We start from the raw sequence: 20,901 nt of genomic DNA, 5'->3' as shown, positions 1-20,901 counted from the left end.
CTCAGGCACAAATTCTGTGCTGCACCAAGACACCAGAGAGAGACCAGATTTCATTTCTACATTAGTATTTATGGAAAACAAAATGTACCTGATAACTTAAAAAGACTAATGGCTTGCTATTGATCCTATATATTACTAAGTTACTAACAGCAAACTTCATAGTTCTTGGATCAAAGAACAACAAACATCTGTGTGCCAGTTTAGATTGAAGGCTGTATGAAGAAAGACAGATTCCTAATCATAAACGGCAGCCAAAAGGAGTTTTAACAACAAAACAACATTCAGGCCTATAATTTACTTCTGAGCACAGAGCAACATGCTGAATAATTTGATTAAACACTGTTTTAGGGAGTTTATGTAAGGAATGTGGGTTGATTCTGGCTAGTGCTATAATAAAAAATGACAAAAGCTAAGACAGCCAGAACACATTTTTATGCTGTATTCAGGGTTTCAGGTGGCTAAAGCCTTCAGGTGGCTGGCTTATATTTAGCACAATGTTACAAATCTTCACAGGCGTCTGCTCAGCTATTTTATCTCCCTTTTGTTGCATGACAGAACCTGAATGGTGTCTGAAAGTATCGTTACCAAACAGTGTCTAAGGAGAACAAAAATTGTACTGCTAACATCCAGGGTACTCATCTTGAGTGACAGTCACAGAACCCTGGTACCCAAGGAAAATGTTGCTTGTCAAGGACAAGTACTGACCTGCTCTGAAAAGTGCTCCAGCAGCGTAATGCATGGCCAGGGCGTGGACAAGCTGCCTGGCCGTGGTGAAGATGGGTCCTCGCTCAAACACAGAGAAGGAGAGAGGGGTGTGGTCTGAGGCTATATACAGTTTCAATGAAGCATGAATACTGACAAGGAGATTAACAGGTTGTATTTTTAATCTTCTGAGCTTCACTGGCTTGACTAAAGCTCTTGCATGCTCTCTCACTTGTTCAGGCACTATCAGGGTGGTATCTGAAGCATTCATGGATTTACAAGCAGTTTTGTTTTCTGGAAGATATGTATCAAACAAAGTCTTAATGTAGTAAACAAAGGTGTCTTCCACATAGAGCCTAGCTGGTTTGAGCTCAAAGCTGAGGTCATTCACGTGAAACATGAAATTCTCTTCCTCAGAAAATGCAATACAGAGTTTAATAAAGCAGTTTTCCTTATAGCTTTCCAAATCTTTGTTACAAACAATGAGATTGTTCATTCTTGACCACTGCGCGGTTTCAGTTTTCTCTTCTTGGCACAGCAGGACTGCAAAATGGAAATTGGATTTGCTGTACAACTGATTGTCCAGTTGCAAGTCTTCACAATACACTTGGAGACTATGAAACAGTGGGAGGCCTTCCACAGAGTCCTGCTGGAACTCCTGTGACAGGGAGCTGGTGCCTGGGGCCATGTGGAGGAACACATTGTCTGCTGTGAGACGCAGGAGTTCAGATGACACTTTGTGGTTTGTAATATCATCAAACGCAGCAAGACTCAACTGACTGATGAACATTTTCAGTGACAGGGTCTGCTCTTGACTTCTAGACAGGAGGGAAAAGAAGTATTATTACTTCCTGCCTTTTGAGCTCACCTGGCATCTTGCTTGCTCAAAGAGCTATCAAGAGAGACATTCTCTGTAATATGTGGGAAACTCATTGTGCAAGTCCTGCTAACATTATTGGGATTTGGCAACCTTAATCACTACTGGTGAGTAGCACTCAGGAGGTCTTCTAAGAAACAGGACAGTATATATCTATACCAGGGTTGTTTTTTTTTTATCATTCAACAGGATAGTTTGGACAGGAGCATCTCTATCTACACAGTAATTACTCTATACACTTTACAGAGACAGATATTGAAACACACCACAAATACAATTTTCTGATGCTTCCTGGACAGCTCAGATGTTTCACTGAAGGTTACTATTACAGATAATCATTTCACATCACACACAGCAAGTGCCCTCCAGTGAAGGCACTGCAGTATTTTTATACTGATGGCATTCAGGGCCTCACCCTGCAATGTAAACTGTCCATTGCCAAGTTTCACTAGCAAATGGACTACCAGTTACTGCTGATGACCAGTTGCTTGGGGATTAATACTTAATTACAATGCAAATAAAAACAGCACAACAAATTCCACTCTAATTGTAACAGGACTGCTGGAGGCCAAGCACTCTGCAGCTTAGAAATAAGTAGTATTATAATTGCATTTGAATGAAGCTGAGGACCAGATTGTGGTGTATTATGGAAGTGGGGAAATCTTCTAAAGAAGGGTGTTATAATCAAGCATGATTAATTACTAACTGTAAGGTTATTTCTACAGCTCTTGCATATTAAATCTTTGGGAGCTTGTAAGATTACAGATGGCAGGACCTGGCTAAATGCATTTTAAACTGATGAACACACTCAAAATGAATTATAATGGAAAATGTATTTTTTTTTTTAAATGAACAACCCAGGTCCTCTTTTTGTACCAGTCATCTAATGTTTACCCTAAAGTGACATGACTTTTGATGTTACATTGTCCTTTTTAACTGTGATATACAAAGCCATATGGTCTAAACATATGCTACAGAGCAGGCAGCAGTATTAAACAAAACAAACAGTTAAGTTAAAGTTTCTAAGTCAGTTAACACTTAGAAAGCTGACTGAGCTCCCAGCAATGCTTTTAATCATCTTTTATGTGCTTTATGTACCTGTTGAGGTTGATACCAGCAGGTCCTGCTCTTCCTTCTGGGGCCAAGGTTATGACTATTGTTCCACAGTGATGGGTAATGTCCACATAAACACAGCCAAAGCCAGTTAAGAACACAATCTAAAGGAGAGGGTTAAAAACACATGGAATGTAACCAAAATCACTGTTTTTAAAGTCACAAATTAAATTAATGTTATTAATGCCTTCTGGTTGAAGTCTTCTACTCAAATCAGGATACTATTCAGGAAAAAAGTCAGATTTCAGTGATTCAGAAAATAACTGCTCTGATACTTTAAGTATTTCACTTAATCAGGGAGATGAAATTTGCATCTCATCATTCAACTGCATAACTGAATACATTTTAATAAGACACTTCTGCAGAAAAAAAAGCAAGATGTGCTGGGGAGGGTAGAGTTTATATGACAAGAATAAAGACGAAATTTTAATTTGTGATTTTGGATTAAGCAGAAGGGCATTTCCCTGGAGCTCTAGAAAATCCCACTTTCTCCTCTAGAAAACAAACTTTAAACTAACATTATGTTGCTATGCCCTAGCTCAGAGCTGGGTGGATGAATGGCTGATAGCATCGTGTAAAACACATGAAGACTGAAAAGTAACTAACATTTTGGATCCATGAAAACTTGCATTAACAACTCAAGACTGAAGACATTATTAAGCCATTTAAACTGGTTTGTGAGAACACCTTCACAGGTAAGGTGCCAGCACAAGAAAATGGCAAAAAATCTATTGGAAAGCAAAAAACAACTAAAAAGGCAGGAAAATGGGAATTTGATAACAGGTTTGTGTCCTGCTTACAGGTGTACAAACTTTCATTCTGGACAAGTTGTCTTTAGGAATATCCTACTTAGAAAAGTGATGTACTGCTTTTGGAGCTTAATTCTGCAATATTTTCATGCAAGTTTTGTGTTTCTCCAGAATATAAAAGATTAAGATCTTTTAAAGTTTTGGAAAATTCACAGCAGTCCTTGTTAGAGCAAGCTGGCTTCTCTTTTCTTGTAAGGTTACTATCAACAAAATTGTTTACTAGATTGCAATGATAGAAGCTATAATATAATGGAATGCAAACTGAGAAATAACACAAGGATATTGGGCTGGCACAGGTAAAATAAACAGCTATTTGTCTTGAAGAATCTTTACTGCTGTTAAGAAGTCACCAGAAGCAAAAACAATTAGAACTTTAGTAGGATCAGCACTTAAACTGATTGTTAGGCTATTCATAATAACCTTGTACAGATAATTACATTTCATTAATCAAATTTCTTATTCTTCTGACAACTACATGTAAGAGAATGTCTAATTTTGATATGTCAGTTTTAATCCTTTGCTTGTCTGGAAGAGATTCACAATCCTACATGGAACTGGAGAAACAAGGACATGTACAGGATTTTCAAAACTCTAATTATGCTAAATAAACCTCCACTGATCTTGAAAATTGGTAATTTTTAATTCCAATTTCAGATGATTCCAATGATAAATGCTTCATTATGTATTCAGTTATTAGTTTTAAGTAATTTTAAATTTACTTTCTAACAGAAAAAGAAGTACCTATCTGTGACCACATAGAAGAAATACCAATTACCTAAGATCCTTTAAATCCCAGTTATTTCACAACCTGAACTGAATTGTATGTGACACTATTAGTATATTCCTTATTCACTTATATTCAGATTTTTCAAAGAAAAAGATAGACTAAGAAATCCTGGGAAAATTTTCAACATGTACATCCTAAAGCTTCAGTAACAGAAGGCTACACTTTTTGGAGAGCTGTTCAAGTAGACAATGATCCCCAAATGTTGTCTTAGCATCTAATTCCTTCTAGGAGCCAGATACTTATAAAGAACCCTGGTCTGGCATAACATTAATGACTGAAATTTGAAACCCTGCATTGCTTGACTGCCTTGCTGAATGGAACTGAACTACTTGCTATATAACATAACACTCAATAATCAAGAGCATTTTGTGATTTGTGCCCAGGGAAAACATCTGAAACTAGTATTTCTTTCAAAGAGCCAAGCAGTTTATGTTGATTCCATGTAAACTAATGACTTCAAAGATGGAAAAAATTTCCATCAAAAAGAATTACTCCAGTCAAGGAAGCTTTCATTTACCTCAAGATCCAGTGAAAAATAACAGAAGGAAAGAAAAGGGAGGGGTTGTTTTGTTTTAGAAAGACATGAGTAGCTTCTGTGAAGACACAGAGGGAGAATGACTGTGATGATTCCTACAATATATTATGATAATTGTCCCGTCATAATTAAGTCACCAAATTTTCCTGGATCATGTGGCATTCATTGCTTACAGAGCCCAGAAATTTTCAAGACTGATTTTTCCAGGCAACACCAGGTTGATTAAAAAGTGAAATAAATCAGTGTTATAAAGCCTCTACGTTCAATCTAGCTATCTTCAAAAAGAGACAGTAAAGAAGATGGTTTGTGTTCTAAAACTTCCACAGGAAGGAGCTTAGTTAGGCAGGAGAGTTCCTAGGAGTTAAATAAAACCCCTTAAACCAACAGAAAGGATACACTTATTGCAGAGGAACAATGCACTGTGCAGGTCAGAAAGACAACCATTTATGGTGAGAATCAGGAAGTAATTTAAAATGATTTACTTGTGTTCCTTGGTTGTTGATGTCCACAACATCACTCCATTCGTTTACTAATTCATCAGATGACACCACTTTCAGGAGAATACTGGGCAGTAAATCTCTTGTTTTGCAGTCTGGATAGCTGGATATTTGATGGTAAAGTTCATGATGAACGGAACATTCAGCTGGAATCTTTCTACAGTAAACTTCAAACTTGGGTGTATCTGAAATGTTATAAAATATACAAGATCAGAGCCTTCTAAAGCCTGTATGAAATCAAAACTCATCCATGGTTGCTCAAATGAGAAAGTTTCTGTCTGAAATAGTCCTAATAAATAAAAACATTGCTTTTCTAATACTTAGAATATGATATGTTTGGATTTTTTCATTTTCTCTTTTTATTTCATAAAGTTACAGATATAATATTCTGCTGATCATTACATTAATTTACTGTACATTAATTACCAGACTTTTGACAATATATTTTGTTACATTTGCAAATCTGAGGAAATAGAAATGTTCCATGGCATTGAACTGATGTCAGCAAAACTCCACTGCCTCTGGATTTCCCACAGCTGGGTCACCTTGACAGCTGGAACCAGGGAGACCCAAAGGCCCAGAGACAAATATTTAAGTTCATACTCCTGACCTCACAATTAGCTCCAACAGCTTCCAGAGTCTCTCACTTGGAGACAGACCTTCATGAGTTCTTGCTATAACCAAAACACCCACTGAACTCAATTTTGGACTGGAGATTCAGTAAAAGAAGTTATACGACAACAATGCACTGTTTCTAGTTATTGCACAGTACCTACCTTTGAAATTCTCTTTTACAAGCAATGGAATGGAGCACCTGTTGTGGATAATTATACGAGGACTAGGATCTTCTGTAAGTGTTAGGTATGTCACACCAAGATGCTCTTGATAAGTCAGTGCTATAGCTCTAAAACAGAAGCAGATATATTGGATTATGCCCGTTTTGGATGAAATCTTTACATATTATTACCCTGAACAATTAAAAAACATTCAAAACTAGCATCTGTAAGATTCTTTATTATTAAGTTCCAGGTCCATAGATATTTATCTACATTTAGGCAAATACACATCTCCACTTCAACATAAGAACACATGGAAATAGCCTAAAAAACACGAGAGAACAAATTGCTTCATGGGGAGTACTCATGAGTTAAACTGAACATGTGTGTCTACAAGATGAGAGCCCTAGCCAGCAGAGATTTATATTAAATTAAAAACATGAGATTGTAGGCCCAAATTTCCAACATAAATCTTTAAAATTTTCCAGAAGAATTTGCATGGATACTTCTCTGGTACACATGAAAGGTATTTGAACAAATATGTAAATCTAACTGACTGTTCCCCTGGAATGATCCACAATGCTATTGCTCTTTTAAATGTTAATGTTATGGATCATCACTACATTGATTTCCAAAATGAGATTAAATGAATTTAGTTCAACTTATTAGCTATGTAAAATATCTTTATGCATAAACATACATTTTTTTTTTTTTTCTCTTGAGCAAATTTATTGACTATTGCTAAAAACCCTTAACCTCGTGGTGATTTTAAAAAATCCAAAGTCCGAAAAATCTGATAAGGACCTGGGATTCTCTATGCCTGTGTCAGAATGATAAGGAATCCTTCCTTTATTGTTTCCATTAATTTTTTTTAAAATCTGAAGTCTCTGTGAGAATCTTTAGTATCCAAAATGACACCTCTTGGACTCTGCAGAGGAACTGTGTGAGGGTTTGAATAATGTCAAGTACTTCAGGGAAGAGAAAGATCACATCTCTGGTAATATATACTGATGTAGCTTCTCTAATTTCAGCAGATTGTTTCTCGTTCGTACCAGTATAAGCATGAATAGAGTCAGATATCAGGTTCAAGAAATGAAGCTGCTCATCTGACAAGTCACTGGACTGCTATTTTTAACTAGCTGGTTCCGTAAGTTTGTAAATAGAATGTACAACTGCACAGTTCAAGCTCTAAAATTTGAAATTTTTCCTAATCTCAAAACAGTTTCATCCCTTTTGTCTTTCTTCTTTATCCTCTTATTATGCTTACAAAAATATATGTCCACCTTTCATAAAGAAAACCTAAATTTTTGTATTGTATTATTACACACTGTCCTTGAACTCTTAAATTGTTGTTCACAAATTAAAAAAACACATTAATTCCCCAATATAAGCTTTTCATGCTCTTCTTGGCATGCACAGAAAAAACCAGCAGGTACACAGTCATATCACTAAACCCTTTACAATAAAGGCATCAAAACCATCAGAAGATTTTAAAATTAAAGTAAGACTTGCCTTTACATATGGGGGACATGTGTTACTTTGACTTTTGCATTACTCTCTTATGGTTTCTGACTAGCTGAGGCTTGACAGCAACAAGCCAAGTTCTCTGTTGGAGAGCGCCCAGTACCTGGTGCAGAATCCGCTTTCGGCACGCGCGCCCGTGGGCACGGCCACGCTCTGCCTGGCCAGCTCCGCGCTGACCGCGGCCGGCAGGCTCCACAGCGGGCGGCTCCCGGCGCCGCTGAAGCCCAGAACCAGGCGCCTGTCCCCCAGGGACGGCCCCGCCGCCGAGGCACCCGGCTCCCACAGCAGGTCCCAGCAGGGCACGGCGCTCGGCGCCTCGCTGCAGCCTGCCCCGGCCGGGCCGAGGCTGAACACCGCGCCGTCGGGGCACTGGAAGTCCTGGAAACGAAAAAGGAGGTGGTAGCACGGCTTGCTGGCTCTTAAAAGGAGGTTTATTCACGTTGATTTTGCACACTCTCAAGTAGCCGATGACCACAACTAGCTAAAGGTTGCACTAAGTGCACTGCATTAAAGGCTACTTGGCCAAATCTGCCTTGGGGTATAGGTTTGCAGCACAGCTATCTGTGCAACTGGCTCTAGTGGAACATGTCTCTGCCCATGCTGAGGGGTTTGGAACTGGATGATCTTTAAGGTCCCTTTTAACCCCAGTCTTTCTGTGATTCTCTAGTTCTGTGCTCTCAGTAGCACAACATAGCTCTAAAATCACGTTACATTCCTGTAACACAACTGTGTGAACAAAATCCATTTAGGGTTACAAAAATAAGAATGGATTCTAGCATCAGCATTCTCCCAATTCCCTATATTTAGATTGCCACAAAATGTGTGATGCACAACTGTAGATACTGATGTGAAGAAAAATAAAGCAGAAGGAAAACAATACAGAAACAGGAACTTTAAAAATTTGTTCATCTGCCAGTTCTTCTATTAAGTTGGACCCTAAGAATTCTTTCCACATATTTTACTATAAAAGTAATCCTCAATAAATATGTATAAATGGTTGATTAAAATATATTGACCATGCATACATTTCAGTTCCCGCAAGCTAGTCCTTAAATATTCTGTGAGATTACTAGAAAACTGATATTCACAATTTGATGCAGTCTATGAAATACATAAACTTTGGGCACATCTCTAGTTCTGCAGCTTTACTCAGATAACTGGAATCTTCCCAAAAGGATAACAAAAAGTTTTCAGCCTGCCAGGCCAATATACCTCTTTTACACACAAACTCAGTAAAAATTCTGAGAACATTTTCAACAGCTACTACGGATTACGCTGCCTATTTTACTGAAATGGCCATTAGTGCCTGAACAGATGGAGAACAGGCAGAACTAATTCTGCAATGTGCAAGAATTTGCTGCTTGCACAGATTTCTGAGCACAGTTAATTACTGGAGTTGAATTTACCCAGGATTCAGTATTCTAAATGATATAAATTACTTTATGATTATTATGTCTAAAGATTTTGGTTCCAAGCTCTGCTATATGCAGCTCATCTAAATACAGCTACAGATATAAACAATCATTTTCCACAGATGACAAACAAAAACAGTATCTACAGTGCTTTACCTCTTCTTCTGAGTGGGATTTGGAAATAACAAGCTGTGGCCTATAGTAGATTTGATATGATGTATCATTGATTATTGTGGTCTTATCTTCTATCTGTAGAATTTGTATACCTTGTCGAACCATGGAAGAAATGCAGAATTCACACAACTGTAAGAAAATGAAATTGTGATGAAATGAAAATTGTGATGAAGTCACACAAAACCACAAAAGGTAGTGCAATGTAGCAACAGAAGTGCTGCTCTCCTTCTAATCAAAGAAATCCTCTCTATATTCATGCACTTCGTAACTGGAGCCACATCATGTATTTTTGAAGTTGCATCTGTCAATGTTATCCAAACAAGATTGAAAATTCATTAATTCTTTTTCCAGGAGATATCGTATTATCTTTATGGGTTGCACAGTATGTTTTTGGCAATTGAATTCTTTAAATTATATTTCATACATTGTTTATACTCTCTTTATGTTGGACATATATTAACATAATTAGGGAGAAGCTTTCACACTGCATACATTTGATTGTTTTATCTGCTATATGACTTTGTTTTTACATGATAAAGTTACAAATCATTATAATTTTCTTCTAACCTTTTGATGACCTGGAAAAGCACCAAGTTTAATTTCAGCTTCAACAAAACCTTCTTCATCCAATGTTACTACCTCCCCATTATCGGCATCCTTCCATTTTGGGGAGGTCACATTATGAACCAGTTTAATTGCCACTGATTTGTGCACAGTATTAGTGTTTGCCCAGTATATTCCAACCTGAAAAGCTTCCTGCAAGTCAAAAAATGACAGATTGTCAGTTGTTCACAATTTGATACATTTCTACTACAGTTCTAAATGCAGTTTCCAATAGGCAGTGAATATAATTTCCTGCCTTTCTCCCTCTGATTCTTTCTATGTGGGACAAGGATAGATGAAACCACAAGGTGGATAAGGAATTGATCCTCACAGGGGATCAAGGCTGTAGTCTGCACTGAGGTGTGTTACTAGGCAGACCTTTTGTTTATTAACAGACATATTTGGGGGGGGGAAAGATGACAGAATAAACAGGAACTATCAGATTGCTCAACTGGAATTAACAAACTGATGTGTCAAATCACCTTAATTATTTAGAAATGAAAGAATATTAGAATCATAATAAAAAAAGAATGTGCATGGCAAGATATGTGGGAAGACCTGTAACACTGAATTAAGGAAGGCAGGCATTCTAAATAAAATCTTCCTCTATTGTGATTAATTCTGTGTCATTATCAATTTTTCTTGGTAACATTAAAAGCTATGAAATAATATAAAACGCTCTCAAATCAAATATTCCTTTCAGGCTGTCAATTTTGCTACTGTGGTCAACAATTTCTCAAGTGACACGTTTACACAAAGTCTTTACTTGGCCTTTATAGCAATTTTTGTGGGCTGCTACCTTACACCCATGTTGCAGATTCTTTGGCTGAACTGAGAGGAAGGGGAAAGGCTGTTGATGGAATGAAGGCCTTCTTCTACAGGGTGTTGTGGACAATTTTTAACTATGCATTTTTAGGATGTTGTTTTTCTAACACTGCTACCAAGTACGTTGTGCTACCCACTCAGTGACTCAGTCAGTGTGGTGAATTCCTATTGTTATTGCTACTCCTCATCATATGACTAACAGACAAACAGACACAGTAACTGGGAAGTGGGAATCATCTGGAGTAATAACCATTCTTCAGAACCAGTGTGTTTAGCAGACCTGTGCCTGCTAATGTGAATGGCATAGTTACCTCGAAGTTGGGAGGTATAATTACTTTCCCACTAGGTACTTGAAGAAGAATCTTCTCTCCTTCAAAGAGCCACAGGTCCCACTTGGACTGATTGATAAGCAAAGCCCAGGGCAGGAGTTCAATCAGCAGAGTTCTAACATAGGGTTTCCACACTGACAGCTTTACCCGCATTGGACTATCCCATTGGGAGAGCTGTTCATTGCTGTCAAAAACAAATAAGCCAAAACTTGAAGTCAAAGGATGAATAATGAATTCAAGATTACAAATGCTAAGGTGTCTTTTTCAGAAATTTGCAAGGCTTTTCTGGTTGTGAGACAGAAAAACTTCTCTTCTTACCTTATTCAGGAACACACTGAGGTGCTGTCAGAAAGATCTAGATAGGTAGGCTATAAAGGTATAGTTTTAACTCCACAAGATCTGCCTGAATTTAGTCAATTAATAAATGCCTTAACAAAGTTACCACTGTCCTTCAGAGCTAAACCTGTGACTTTTGTAGTCATCAAATCACATTTCCTTTCTGTTTCCCCCACAACTACTTCTACAGTAACTCCCTGTTTCTCTACTGAAACAAACAGCAGCTGAATAAACAACAGCCTCTAGAGCTGCAGTAAAGAAAGTGCATTCACAAAAAAAAAAGGTTCCATTTTTAAAAAAATCCATATTGATGCACTCTTCTCAGTATAAACAAAGGCAGCCCTGAGGATGACCTAATTTTTTTCCTCACTTGCCACAGATTCTGCAGTTTACATGCAGGAATTATGTAACTGCTGAAAATATATTCAATGTTCATCACATATAGTCTTCCAGAATGTGGTTTCAGTTTATTTGGAAAGGCAATGCAACAGTCATGAAGAAGGTGTAGCAAGGAATTACCTGTCTGAATCCTTCCTATTGTAAGGCCATGCAGGCTGGGGAGGACTAGCAATGCCATAGAACTCGGAGAGCACTTGGCTGACGCTGCCACCCGGACTGGATTTAGTGGCTATCTGTTTAATCAGAGTGGTTGAGATAGGGACTGCACACTCAGATGGATCATCTTCTTCCCTGTCATTGAAAACAGACTCAGTCACTTGCACAAGATCAAGCATTAGCATTAACATTTTCTCTAATGAGGCTTCCCAAGTGCAATCTGCAGCAAGAGCACTCCCATGGTAATTGTGGATGAATCAAGTTACGATGTCCAACAAGTTCCTGAGAATTTACTGACATGCATGGATTTGTTATGACACTGTAATGACCCTAAAAACTCTTAAGTATTCTCAAAAAAACATTTCAAGATAATTCAGGAATTTATTTTTTAAAACACGAGAATATGGACTGCTTAATTAAACAAATGCCAGTGTGCTTAGGATAGTTACACCAAATTTAGTATTTCCTCCAACATAATTTCAGCTAGATATGCTTGTTCAGTCATATACCCTCCGGGCATAGCATACTTTTGGAAAAAAATGCAGAAGAAGTTCAAGTGTAAATTATTCTTCCTTTTCCATACAAATGAACCATTTTCAAGGAAAATAAGTATTTTACCGGGCTTGAAAAGTCAGGTGGTGTGTAAGATCAGGTTCTATATTTTGCAGTGCTTTCTCTTGTCCTTTCCCTGGAATCACTTGTGTTTCATTCAGTCCCAGGCTTCTTTTCTCTATATGTAAGATAATAGGGTCTGGAAGATGGCTCCTTACAATGAAAAGAGGGCTGAAAACAATCTACAAAAAAGTAAAAAATACACCAATTTAAAGCCAATTTTATTTCAGTATTACAACTATTGAAACAAATTATTGATAAATATTTACAGTGGGTCATTCTGACCTTAATTTACTGTATGAGACATAAGGCATGAACATTTAGATTTTAGAAACATTAAATGTACTTACTAATCGCTGTTGCACATGTGAATTGGGCTCTAAAGTCAAAACTGTGCACCACACATATGTAATTGAACTGTTTGAAGATGGTACCTGTTTGCAAAAAGATCAGCATTACACTAACATTATTTCAGGATGATAACATTCACTATTTCATTATATCAAACAGAAGTCTAAATGTGAAATGCTCAGTTCTCTCAGACATTTTTAATGCTCTATTCCACATACCCATTTCTCATCATACCTGAATGACAGTGCTGTGTTCTGTGTGTTTGGAACTTAGACATACATCCTGGGACCAGTCTTCATCTCCTGTAGATTTCACGCTCAACTCAGTGAGCTCATTGTTTTCTAGGATATATGAAGGCAATTTCTGCTTGGCTGCAAGGCAGTTGATGTGTTCTTTAACAACAGCCTGTCCATCTTGACTAATGTAATGCTGAACCACTTTCAGTTCAATACTTTCAGAAAGGTAACTACAGAATGTCTGTCTTCCACAGATTAGGATCTAAAACACACAAGAAATACAGCTCTTATGTAAACAATTGGGGAAAAAAAAGTCAAAATTGAATTAGAGAGTGAAAACCTGTAGAAGAATAATGTCCGTGCTTTAGGTTTCTCCAGGCACTGCTGAAGGCAGTGACTGGTAAAACATTATTTTTATTGGCCAAATGTATGTCCAATTTCATAGAAATCTAGGCATTAAAATGCTTGAAATGTTGCAAAGGCAGTATCCAAGCTTGAAAGAAACATGTATCCACTTTCCTTCCCACTGAACTCAGCAGTACTGCCCACGGCTGACAGTTCTGGTTTGGATTTTAAGAGTTCTGTGATGGCCTCAACGTTGAGACATTTCAGAGCAGCCACAGGGATGCAATTCAGAAAGGTTTCTACAGATACCTCACATTCCCATCCCAAGCCAATGATCCAGAGCTTTCACAGTATGTCTGCCATTGTAAAGTTTATAATTTTATTAAATGACTGTAACATGTTTCTGTATTTAAGTGCACACACCTAGAAAATGACTAGATTAGAGCTGGTGCTGTTGCTGTCCATCATGCATGAATTGTTTACTGCAGAGATATATCTGAATTTTTCCAGGCTATACCAGGGAACACCATTCCACGCGTCTCCCCCCCTGTACAACCATCATCATTTCTTTTTTCATGAATGGGGGCACACACCACAGTTACAGCCCACCACGTGAAATCTCAGCAGGGCTTTCAGTGATCCCAGGCACTGCTCCTGTCTGGTCAGCTGTACTGTTGTTGTGCAGTACAGCTCTGCCACATCCATGAGCTGGACATGTTCTGTCCACCTCAGGCTCGGGCTTCTGCCAATGCAGGCAGAATGACTGCAGTGTTATTACACACCACTTTACAGAGACAGTAAAGGGAAAGTTACTGCACAGCAGCTGATTTACAAATGTTAATTTGGTAATTCTTTCACTTGAAAAATATGTAGGCCTGAATTACTACCCAGAATATATTGTGAAGAGTTTCTTAAAAAAATTAAGAGAAAAATCTGTTTCTCAAGAGCTTAAAACATGTAAAAGATTATGTAACTTAGCACTGTCAGAACTTATGAACCACGCAAAGGAATGTTTGCTGGAGCATATAAAATACATGTTGGTAACTGAGCTTTTAAATGCTAAAATTGACACCAAAGTGAAGAAAAATGTTGTAAAAATTCCCCAAAATAGCCCCAAAAGACTGCTATACTTGTTTTTTGCAGATCCCAGTAGGAGAGAATAAATAACAAAGTGACTAATTCATGAACAGGCAACAGTTTAAATTACTCATGTTATTTTTTCCTAACTGGATCAAATCCTTACTTGCTTCTGCACTCCACTGAGCTGCTGAACCTTGATAATAAGTGATGCTGTCCGGCCCTTGTACTGAATGGTGCGAATAAAGGTCCCTGTATTGTCCACACTGAATGGCTCAGACCACCGCCAGTTTCCCCAGCCTTCAATACAGATGTGTAACAGCTGGAAAGAAAGAAATTACTACTTCAATACATAACCAGGAAAAAAAAAGTGCCATGCAGTAGGATATAAATTCCCATGACAGAAATATTCTTGGTTTGAAATCTCAGCAATGCTAAGCACACCAGTTGTCTGAATGATCCATTCAGTCTGTAATTCTGTGATTTCAGACACAATCAGAAGAAGAAACAACACCACGAAATGGCTCTGAATCATGCATTTCTATAAATTACCTGCTTTAATAGTATGTTTAACATCCAGGCACACAACTGTTCACAAAAAAAAAAAAAAAAAGGGCAAGTAGACTAGAGAGTATAAAACAGGAAATAAGAGATTTTCTTCACTGCCTTTGAAATTGTTCTAGAAGCTCATTCTATTACCAGCAAGGTGATATGGAACACAGGTCCATGCCAGATTTTTTGCCTTCAGAATAAGACAGAAAATTACAAATACCCTTCCCTTCAAAAATAAAGAAGGACTTGTATAGCTTGCATATATGTGTCTGCTAAATGCAGAATGTGGTATATATTGCTGAGAGATGGGAAACATTTCATTTCTTACACAAATGTGGTGGTAAGTTCAAGCTTGACTGCATGAGAAGAAATTTAACTGCGTAATTATACTCCCTATGTGATTTATTCCGGAAAAGGAGTGGCTTTTTTCCAGTTTAACTTAAATCACTTCCAGAGCAATATAGTCTTTCATCATTTGAAGAGCCTTTCATCCATTTACCCACCATACGCACTTACCTCTGTCCCATGGAGATTCTTTAAGCCAGAGTAGTGAAAATTGGTACTGTTCCATGTAGGTCAATGAAGTTACATAAATTTACACCAGCTGAAGATCTGGCTATTTAGCTCTGTATAGATCTTTTGTGGCTGTGCAAACTTAAGGACGTGAGTTATATATAAGGGATCAAAGCAATAAGCATTCTGGGTAAAATTTATTCTTTGCAGAGGGCCAGCACAGAGCCTAAGCATCACTTAAGTTCTTTAAAACAGTCATACGAAGGCCTTGTGGGAGTTCTCTCTTGAGGGTTGAATTTCACTCTGATTTTGGACATCTGTCATTAATTAATTTAAGTAATTGAGAACAGGATCAGGCCCAAAGATCGATTATTTACCCTAGCAAAAACTGAAACTTGTAAATACTGTGTTCTTCCATGATTTGTTTCCAAAAAGAGATAGCACTCACCATGGGTCTGGTCAGTTGGACTTAGCGAAGGGCTGGATGTTGGGGTTTCCTTCATTGTTTTAAGAAACAACCACAGCAATAACTTTCAAAGATATTACAACTCAGTAGCCTGTTTGCAATTTGTGGTATCCTCAGCACAAGTTACACACAGAACAATAACATCCATTCAGTGGGTGGCTTTTGAATTTGCAAGAGTGATGACTGCTGCATTCAGATTGAAATGAGTTTTATGCTGGAAGCACAAAGGCTGATACGTGCCCGTGTGTGCAAGGAAGGCATCTGGATGTGCACACGTGTGGGCACAGCTTTGTATGTTGAGGGAGGCTGTACAATAGGATAGCCAAACTCATAAACAAACATGTCACTTCAATTCTGAAGCATTAGTTAAAGAAAAGGAAAAAGAAAACAACAAAAAAAAATCCAATTGCAGAGGCTGGAATCTGTTCAGTTTCTCACAGAGGCAGCTGGGAATAAATCTCATCACATATGAAAATTAGGAGAAACATGAAAACTGTTTACTTTGGAGAGAATGGTAGCTGGAAGTGACAGCCAAATAATGAGAAAAGGTACTTAAGTGGTCAGTCTCAGCTAGCAGGCCCACAAAATACTGTGTGCTCCAAAGATAGACGTCATGCCATAATTGACAATTAGTAATTACATGTAGCTACAACACTAGGATGTCTCCCACCCTGTACAAACAGCTTTGCTCATGAGTTGAATGTTCCCAAGGAACATGCTGTCAGCTTTCCCTGAGCAGTCATTAGCTCCCAAATGCTGCTTTACTAATTTTCTGTGTAGTGATTAGTCTGCATTTAACTTCAAGATCAGAAAGAAAAATAAAGAAGAGCTATTATAACCTATTGGCATTTTCTTATTTTACAAACATACAATTTGCATACTGGTAAATGCAAAGGATATGGCCTTCATAATTCACTTTAAAGAACTCTAATATATTTGCATTAATGACATAACAGTATAAGAATTGGGTGCTGTGTAAGTTTACTTTTGAGCTAAGAAACTGCATTACATGAAAACAACAACAACAAAAAGGATCTCTGAACGATTATTTAAGTGTGAGATTTCTGGAAAACATGGCTAGAAATAATCAGCAAATGACACTAAATGATGCAGAAACATATGGCAGGAAATAAAAATGGCAGTACTTTTAGAGAACTAAGTAATCAGATATTAGCATACTTTAGCAGAAAACAGATTTACAGATTCACAGCATTTTCTAAATTGGAAGAGACTCACAAGGATCATCAAGTCCAGCTCTTAAGTGAATGGCCCATACAGGGACTGAACCCAGAACCTTGGTTTTATTTGCACCTCACTGTGACCAAACAGGTATCAAAGTGACCTGATACTAAAGATTTGCAATAGGTATGGGACATGTATTAGGAGAAAAGAGAATTCATTGCATTAAGGTACAAAAAAGGGACTTCAAAGCATTCTAAGAAATACTATCCACTGATAAATGAAAATTTGTAGCATAGAGAGAATTTAAACAGACTACCTATTGTATATGTGAAGATAGGCACTCATTCCTGTAAATATTTGATTTCTGCATTTTCTGTCAGGGAAATATACCAGCAGACAACCCAGAGAGTTTTGTTTTGACTAGACTTGGCTGGGGTTTGGATTTGTAATTCTTAGCCATTATGGATTTCTGCTTTGAGAGGAATAGGAATTAACTGAGCGAAGGCAGATTAAGATGAAACTGCTCTTACTGGAGCAAATGGCTAGAAAACTTTAAACTAATGTCTTTATCATGCCTCTTCACAAAAGAGGCATGATAAATTTTGCTCCTCAAAATTTACTTAGGTTTTCAGCTAGATGTGTGAGTGAAGGATATGATCTGAGTAAATAAAGCTGTGTGTCATATGACAAAGCATGAGGACTAAAATGGGGGATTAAAAGTGAGAATAAGAATTTATCCTGTCCAGAAAAGGCATCAACTTCCAGCTGTATAAGTAATTTAAAGCTTGAGCCCTCAAAATGCTTAGTGATGCAAATTTTGATTTCTACTTCGCTTGTAGATTCATCAGATTTAACTTGGTTTCACCAAGGTTCTTTATATGGTATTTGTCTTCTAAGTGAAACTAGGAAAAGTTTTTTTGGGGGGAACAATGGTAATTGCTATGAACTCTGAGAGTTTGGGAAGAATCAGGTGAGGACCTGGTAAATGGTGGGGAAGCAGTTGTTATTTTAAAAGATAGAAGATAGTAAAATAAAAGCTGTGATAATGCAGCAGCACTGAGGAAATGTAGCTCTGGAGATGGGAGCTGAATTCTAAGACTCAAAACTAAAGACATTTCTAATTGAAAAATTAAAGGAGAAGTTTGATTTGTTTTTTTTTTTTTTTACTGTGTTTTCACAATACAAGGAGGCTCTTGACTAGGATTAGGATTCACAACAATAAAAGCAACTAGTACTCGGAAAAACAGTGAATGAAATATTTATTATGCACACCATCAGCCACAGTGGCCACCAAAATAGCCTGAACTTCACTTTGGCTTCATTTTCTCAAGTGACTTGGGAGATCTGGCCAGTTCTATGCCACTGGCCCTTGTAGGACAGAAAGCCAGTACAGAGCATGGAAAAAGGCAATTTCCGTCACCTCCATGCTGGCTAGTAGAAAAAAGGTCACACTTGGCAGATAAACTCTGATGCTGGGGGCTCCTGGAGACGTTGTGAACCTCAGCATTACCTGTGAAGCAGACCTGAACCTCACAGGTACAAACTCACCCTACACACTGCAGAAAAGTCTTTTGGCTAAGGAACAGTAACCAAATTATAAACGGTCATGGATAATATTAATCCTGATCTGCCCCAGATATTATCTAGAAATTCAATTACATGTAATACAGTATAGGCATTGATTTAGAATGCAGGACCCCCCAAAAAAGCAATAATACTCTTCTCTCTGTGTGAACAGTATAAAATAACATACAGCTTTTTTTTGCCTGATGTTGTTCTCTAATGACCTGGGCAGGATTATGTAAAGTACAAGAGATTGTTCAGAGAACCTGTAGCATTCCTTAACAGTAAAATGGGAAAACACCCCAATAACAATTGATATATAAGTTACCGTTTCGAAGTTTGAACCCAGAGTAGTTAATGTAATTTTTCACATGATATAACTGAAATATCTGAAAGAACAGCAACTTGGAAGTAAATAACAATGAATTGTGATCCTGCTGCGACATGAATCAAAATGTGGATCCAGTCTTTTTTTTTTTTTGGTAGAACAAGGAGGAAGTTCTTATATAGCAAATTTGCTATTTTTAAAACTACAGTAGCCTTTAAAAAGTTTGTTTATAAAATTTGGAATTTATGTTCACAGACACGCTATTTAAAATAAGAAAAATTTTAAATGTGTTCCAGTGAAGGTACTAATAACGTACTAACCAGAACTAGTATCTGCTCAAGACTTTGAAAGCGTAAAATGATAGATACCATCATCTGGTTTCTTTGAAACCAGAAAAATGATAGATATATTTTCCCTCAAATTCTACATAAGTAGCAATAAAATGACACAATTTCAGGCATATTTACTTTGATAAGAAATAAATATATTTTATTAATCCCCACATTCTCATTGAAGTCATTGCCCAATTCAACACAGCAACTGATTTTTTATCCTTTATATCTGCTGCTTCAAGTTAAAGATGATGAAAAGTGATAATGTGTAACTGTTACTGTAACCCTGGAAGGAGACTACAGAAAGGTTTGAGAACTGCTACTTTCTAAAAACTTCTACTATGCAACATTATGTTTTGCATAGAAGGCACACAAATGAACTTAAATCCATCACTCTGTGCTTCCTCAGAGGACTCTGCTGAAGTTGGAGTGTGGGGAAAACAACAGTAATAACTAGCACATTACAGACAAATTCTGCTGTCTGTTCATAAGCAAACAATCTCTGCAGAATACATTCAGGGGACTCTCATGGATATCTGGTTTTTACATTTGCTGTGATCCCTAGTGGGACCCTCCAATGGCCTACTGTCTTGCAAGACAGAATTCCTTAACTCTGAGTGAATTACTAGGAAGATCACATCTCTTCTAACTTCAGCGTTTCACCCTACATATAATATGCTCCAGTTCATCTAAAAAACACAGCTGTCTTGGAGACAAACATGACTTTTGATGTAACTGGGGCCCATCCCACAAAACAATGTGAAGATCAAGATAAGGAGTGCAGACTTGATCCAATAATAATGTAGGAGCCAGTGCTGTCTGTAGAGCACAGGAATGATGTATCTTCTCTTCCCTTTTAATGATATCTAACAGACCTCCAACTTTCATTAAAATCTGCAGAAGGAACTCACAAAATCTGGCAGCTTTAGATAGAGCTGCTTAAAGCCTCAAATACCATCAGTTTTGGACCTACCCCAACTCTGAAGGGACTATACAGTTGGGGGTGTCTTATCCCTAAGTGGGGGCAAAACCTCGTGAAATCTGAGGAAAATGTGGGGGGATGGAGTGGTGTAGAAGAGTGAGCATCGGACCTCAGACTTATTACTGAAATCTTAGCCAAAGTAGCGAGACTTGCAGGAATCAGAGTGAAAATTAAAAGGGAAAGGTTAGGTTCCCTGAAATGTAAAGGATCCAGGCAAGGAAAAAATGAAGGAAGCAAGGAGCTTTAAGTTAAGCCAAACAGTTGGAAGGACACCATCAAGAGCTGATAAATCCAAGTCCTTGGTGTGCTGTAGCTGTTTTTGTAACACAAAAAAGTTGAAATTTAAAAAATTTTAGCCTATAGTTTCATCAATAATAAAATTAATTCTAAATGTAAATAAAGCATTATATATAAAAAATATATAATTTAGGTGTATATATATTTAATTGTGTTCAATAATTTAAATGGTCAATTACCACATCTCTATTCTTAATTAGCAAAAGAAAAA

At 37.5% G+C, this 20,901-nt stretch overlaps 1 protein-coding gene across 7 annotated transcripts in view; it reads right to left on the bottom strand.

Annotated features, from left to right (window-relative positions):
• The window catches only part of VPS13B (vacuolar protein sorting 13 homolog B), a 429,942-nt gene that overhangs the window by 22,643 nt on the left and 386,398 nt on the right, over nt 1–20,901 (bottom strand). For 6 of the 7 annotated variants that reach the window (XM_041413097.1, XM_041413100.1, XM_041413099.1 and 3 more), the window contains 13 exons: nt 14,642–14,797; nt 13,052–13,315; nt 12,817–12,900; nt 12,473–12,648; nt 11,819–11,989; nt 10,946–11,147; nt 9,774–9,962; nt 9,189–9,335; nt 7,724–7,998; nt 6,097–6,224; nt 5,306–5,505; nt 2,678–2,796; nt 706–1,520 (listed from right to left, as the gene is read on the bottom strand). In XM_041413097.1, the coding sequence (XP_041269031.1) occupies nt 706–1,520; nt 2,678–2,796; nt 5,306–5,505; nt 6,097–6,224; nt 7,724–7,998; nt 9,189–9,335; nt 9,774–9,962; nt 10,946–11,147; nt 11,819–11,989; nt 12,473–12,648; nt 12,817–12,900; nt 13,052–13,315; nt 14,642–14,797 (2,926 nt within the window). The remainder of the gene's footprint in view (nt 1–705; nt 1,521–2,677; nt 2,797–5,305; nt 5,506–6,096; nt 6,225–7,723; nt 7,999–9,188; nt 9,336–9,773; nt 9,963–10,945; nt 11,148–11,818; nt 11,990–12,472; nt 12,649–12,816; nt 12,901–13,051; nt 13,316–14,641; nt 14,798–20,901) is intronic. The other variant, XM_041413101.1, reaches the window with a different exon arrangement.

This window comes from Onychostruthus taczanowskii, unplaced genomic scaffold, assembly GCF_017590055.1.
Source record: "Onychostruthus taczanowskii isolate IOZ18803 unplaced genomic scaffold, ASM1759005v1 scaffold4, whole genome shotgun sequence".
Taxonomy (NCBI): domain Eukaryota; kingdom Metazoa; phylum Chordata; class Aves; order Passeriformes; family Passeridae; genus Onychostruthus; species Onychostruthus taczanowskii.
Note: the sequence above shows the minus strand (reverse complement) of the source record. Positions and strands in the feature narration are given on the sequence as shown.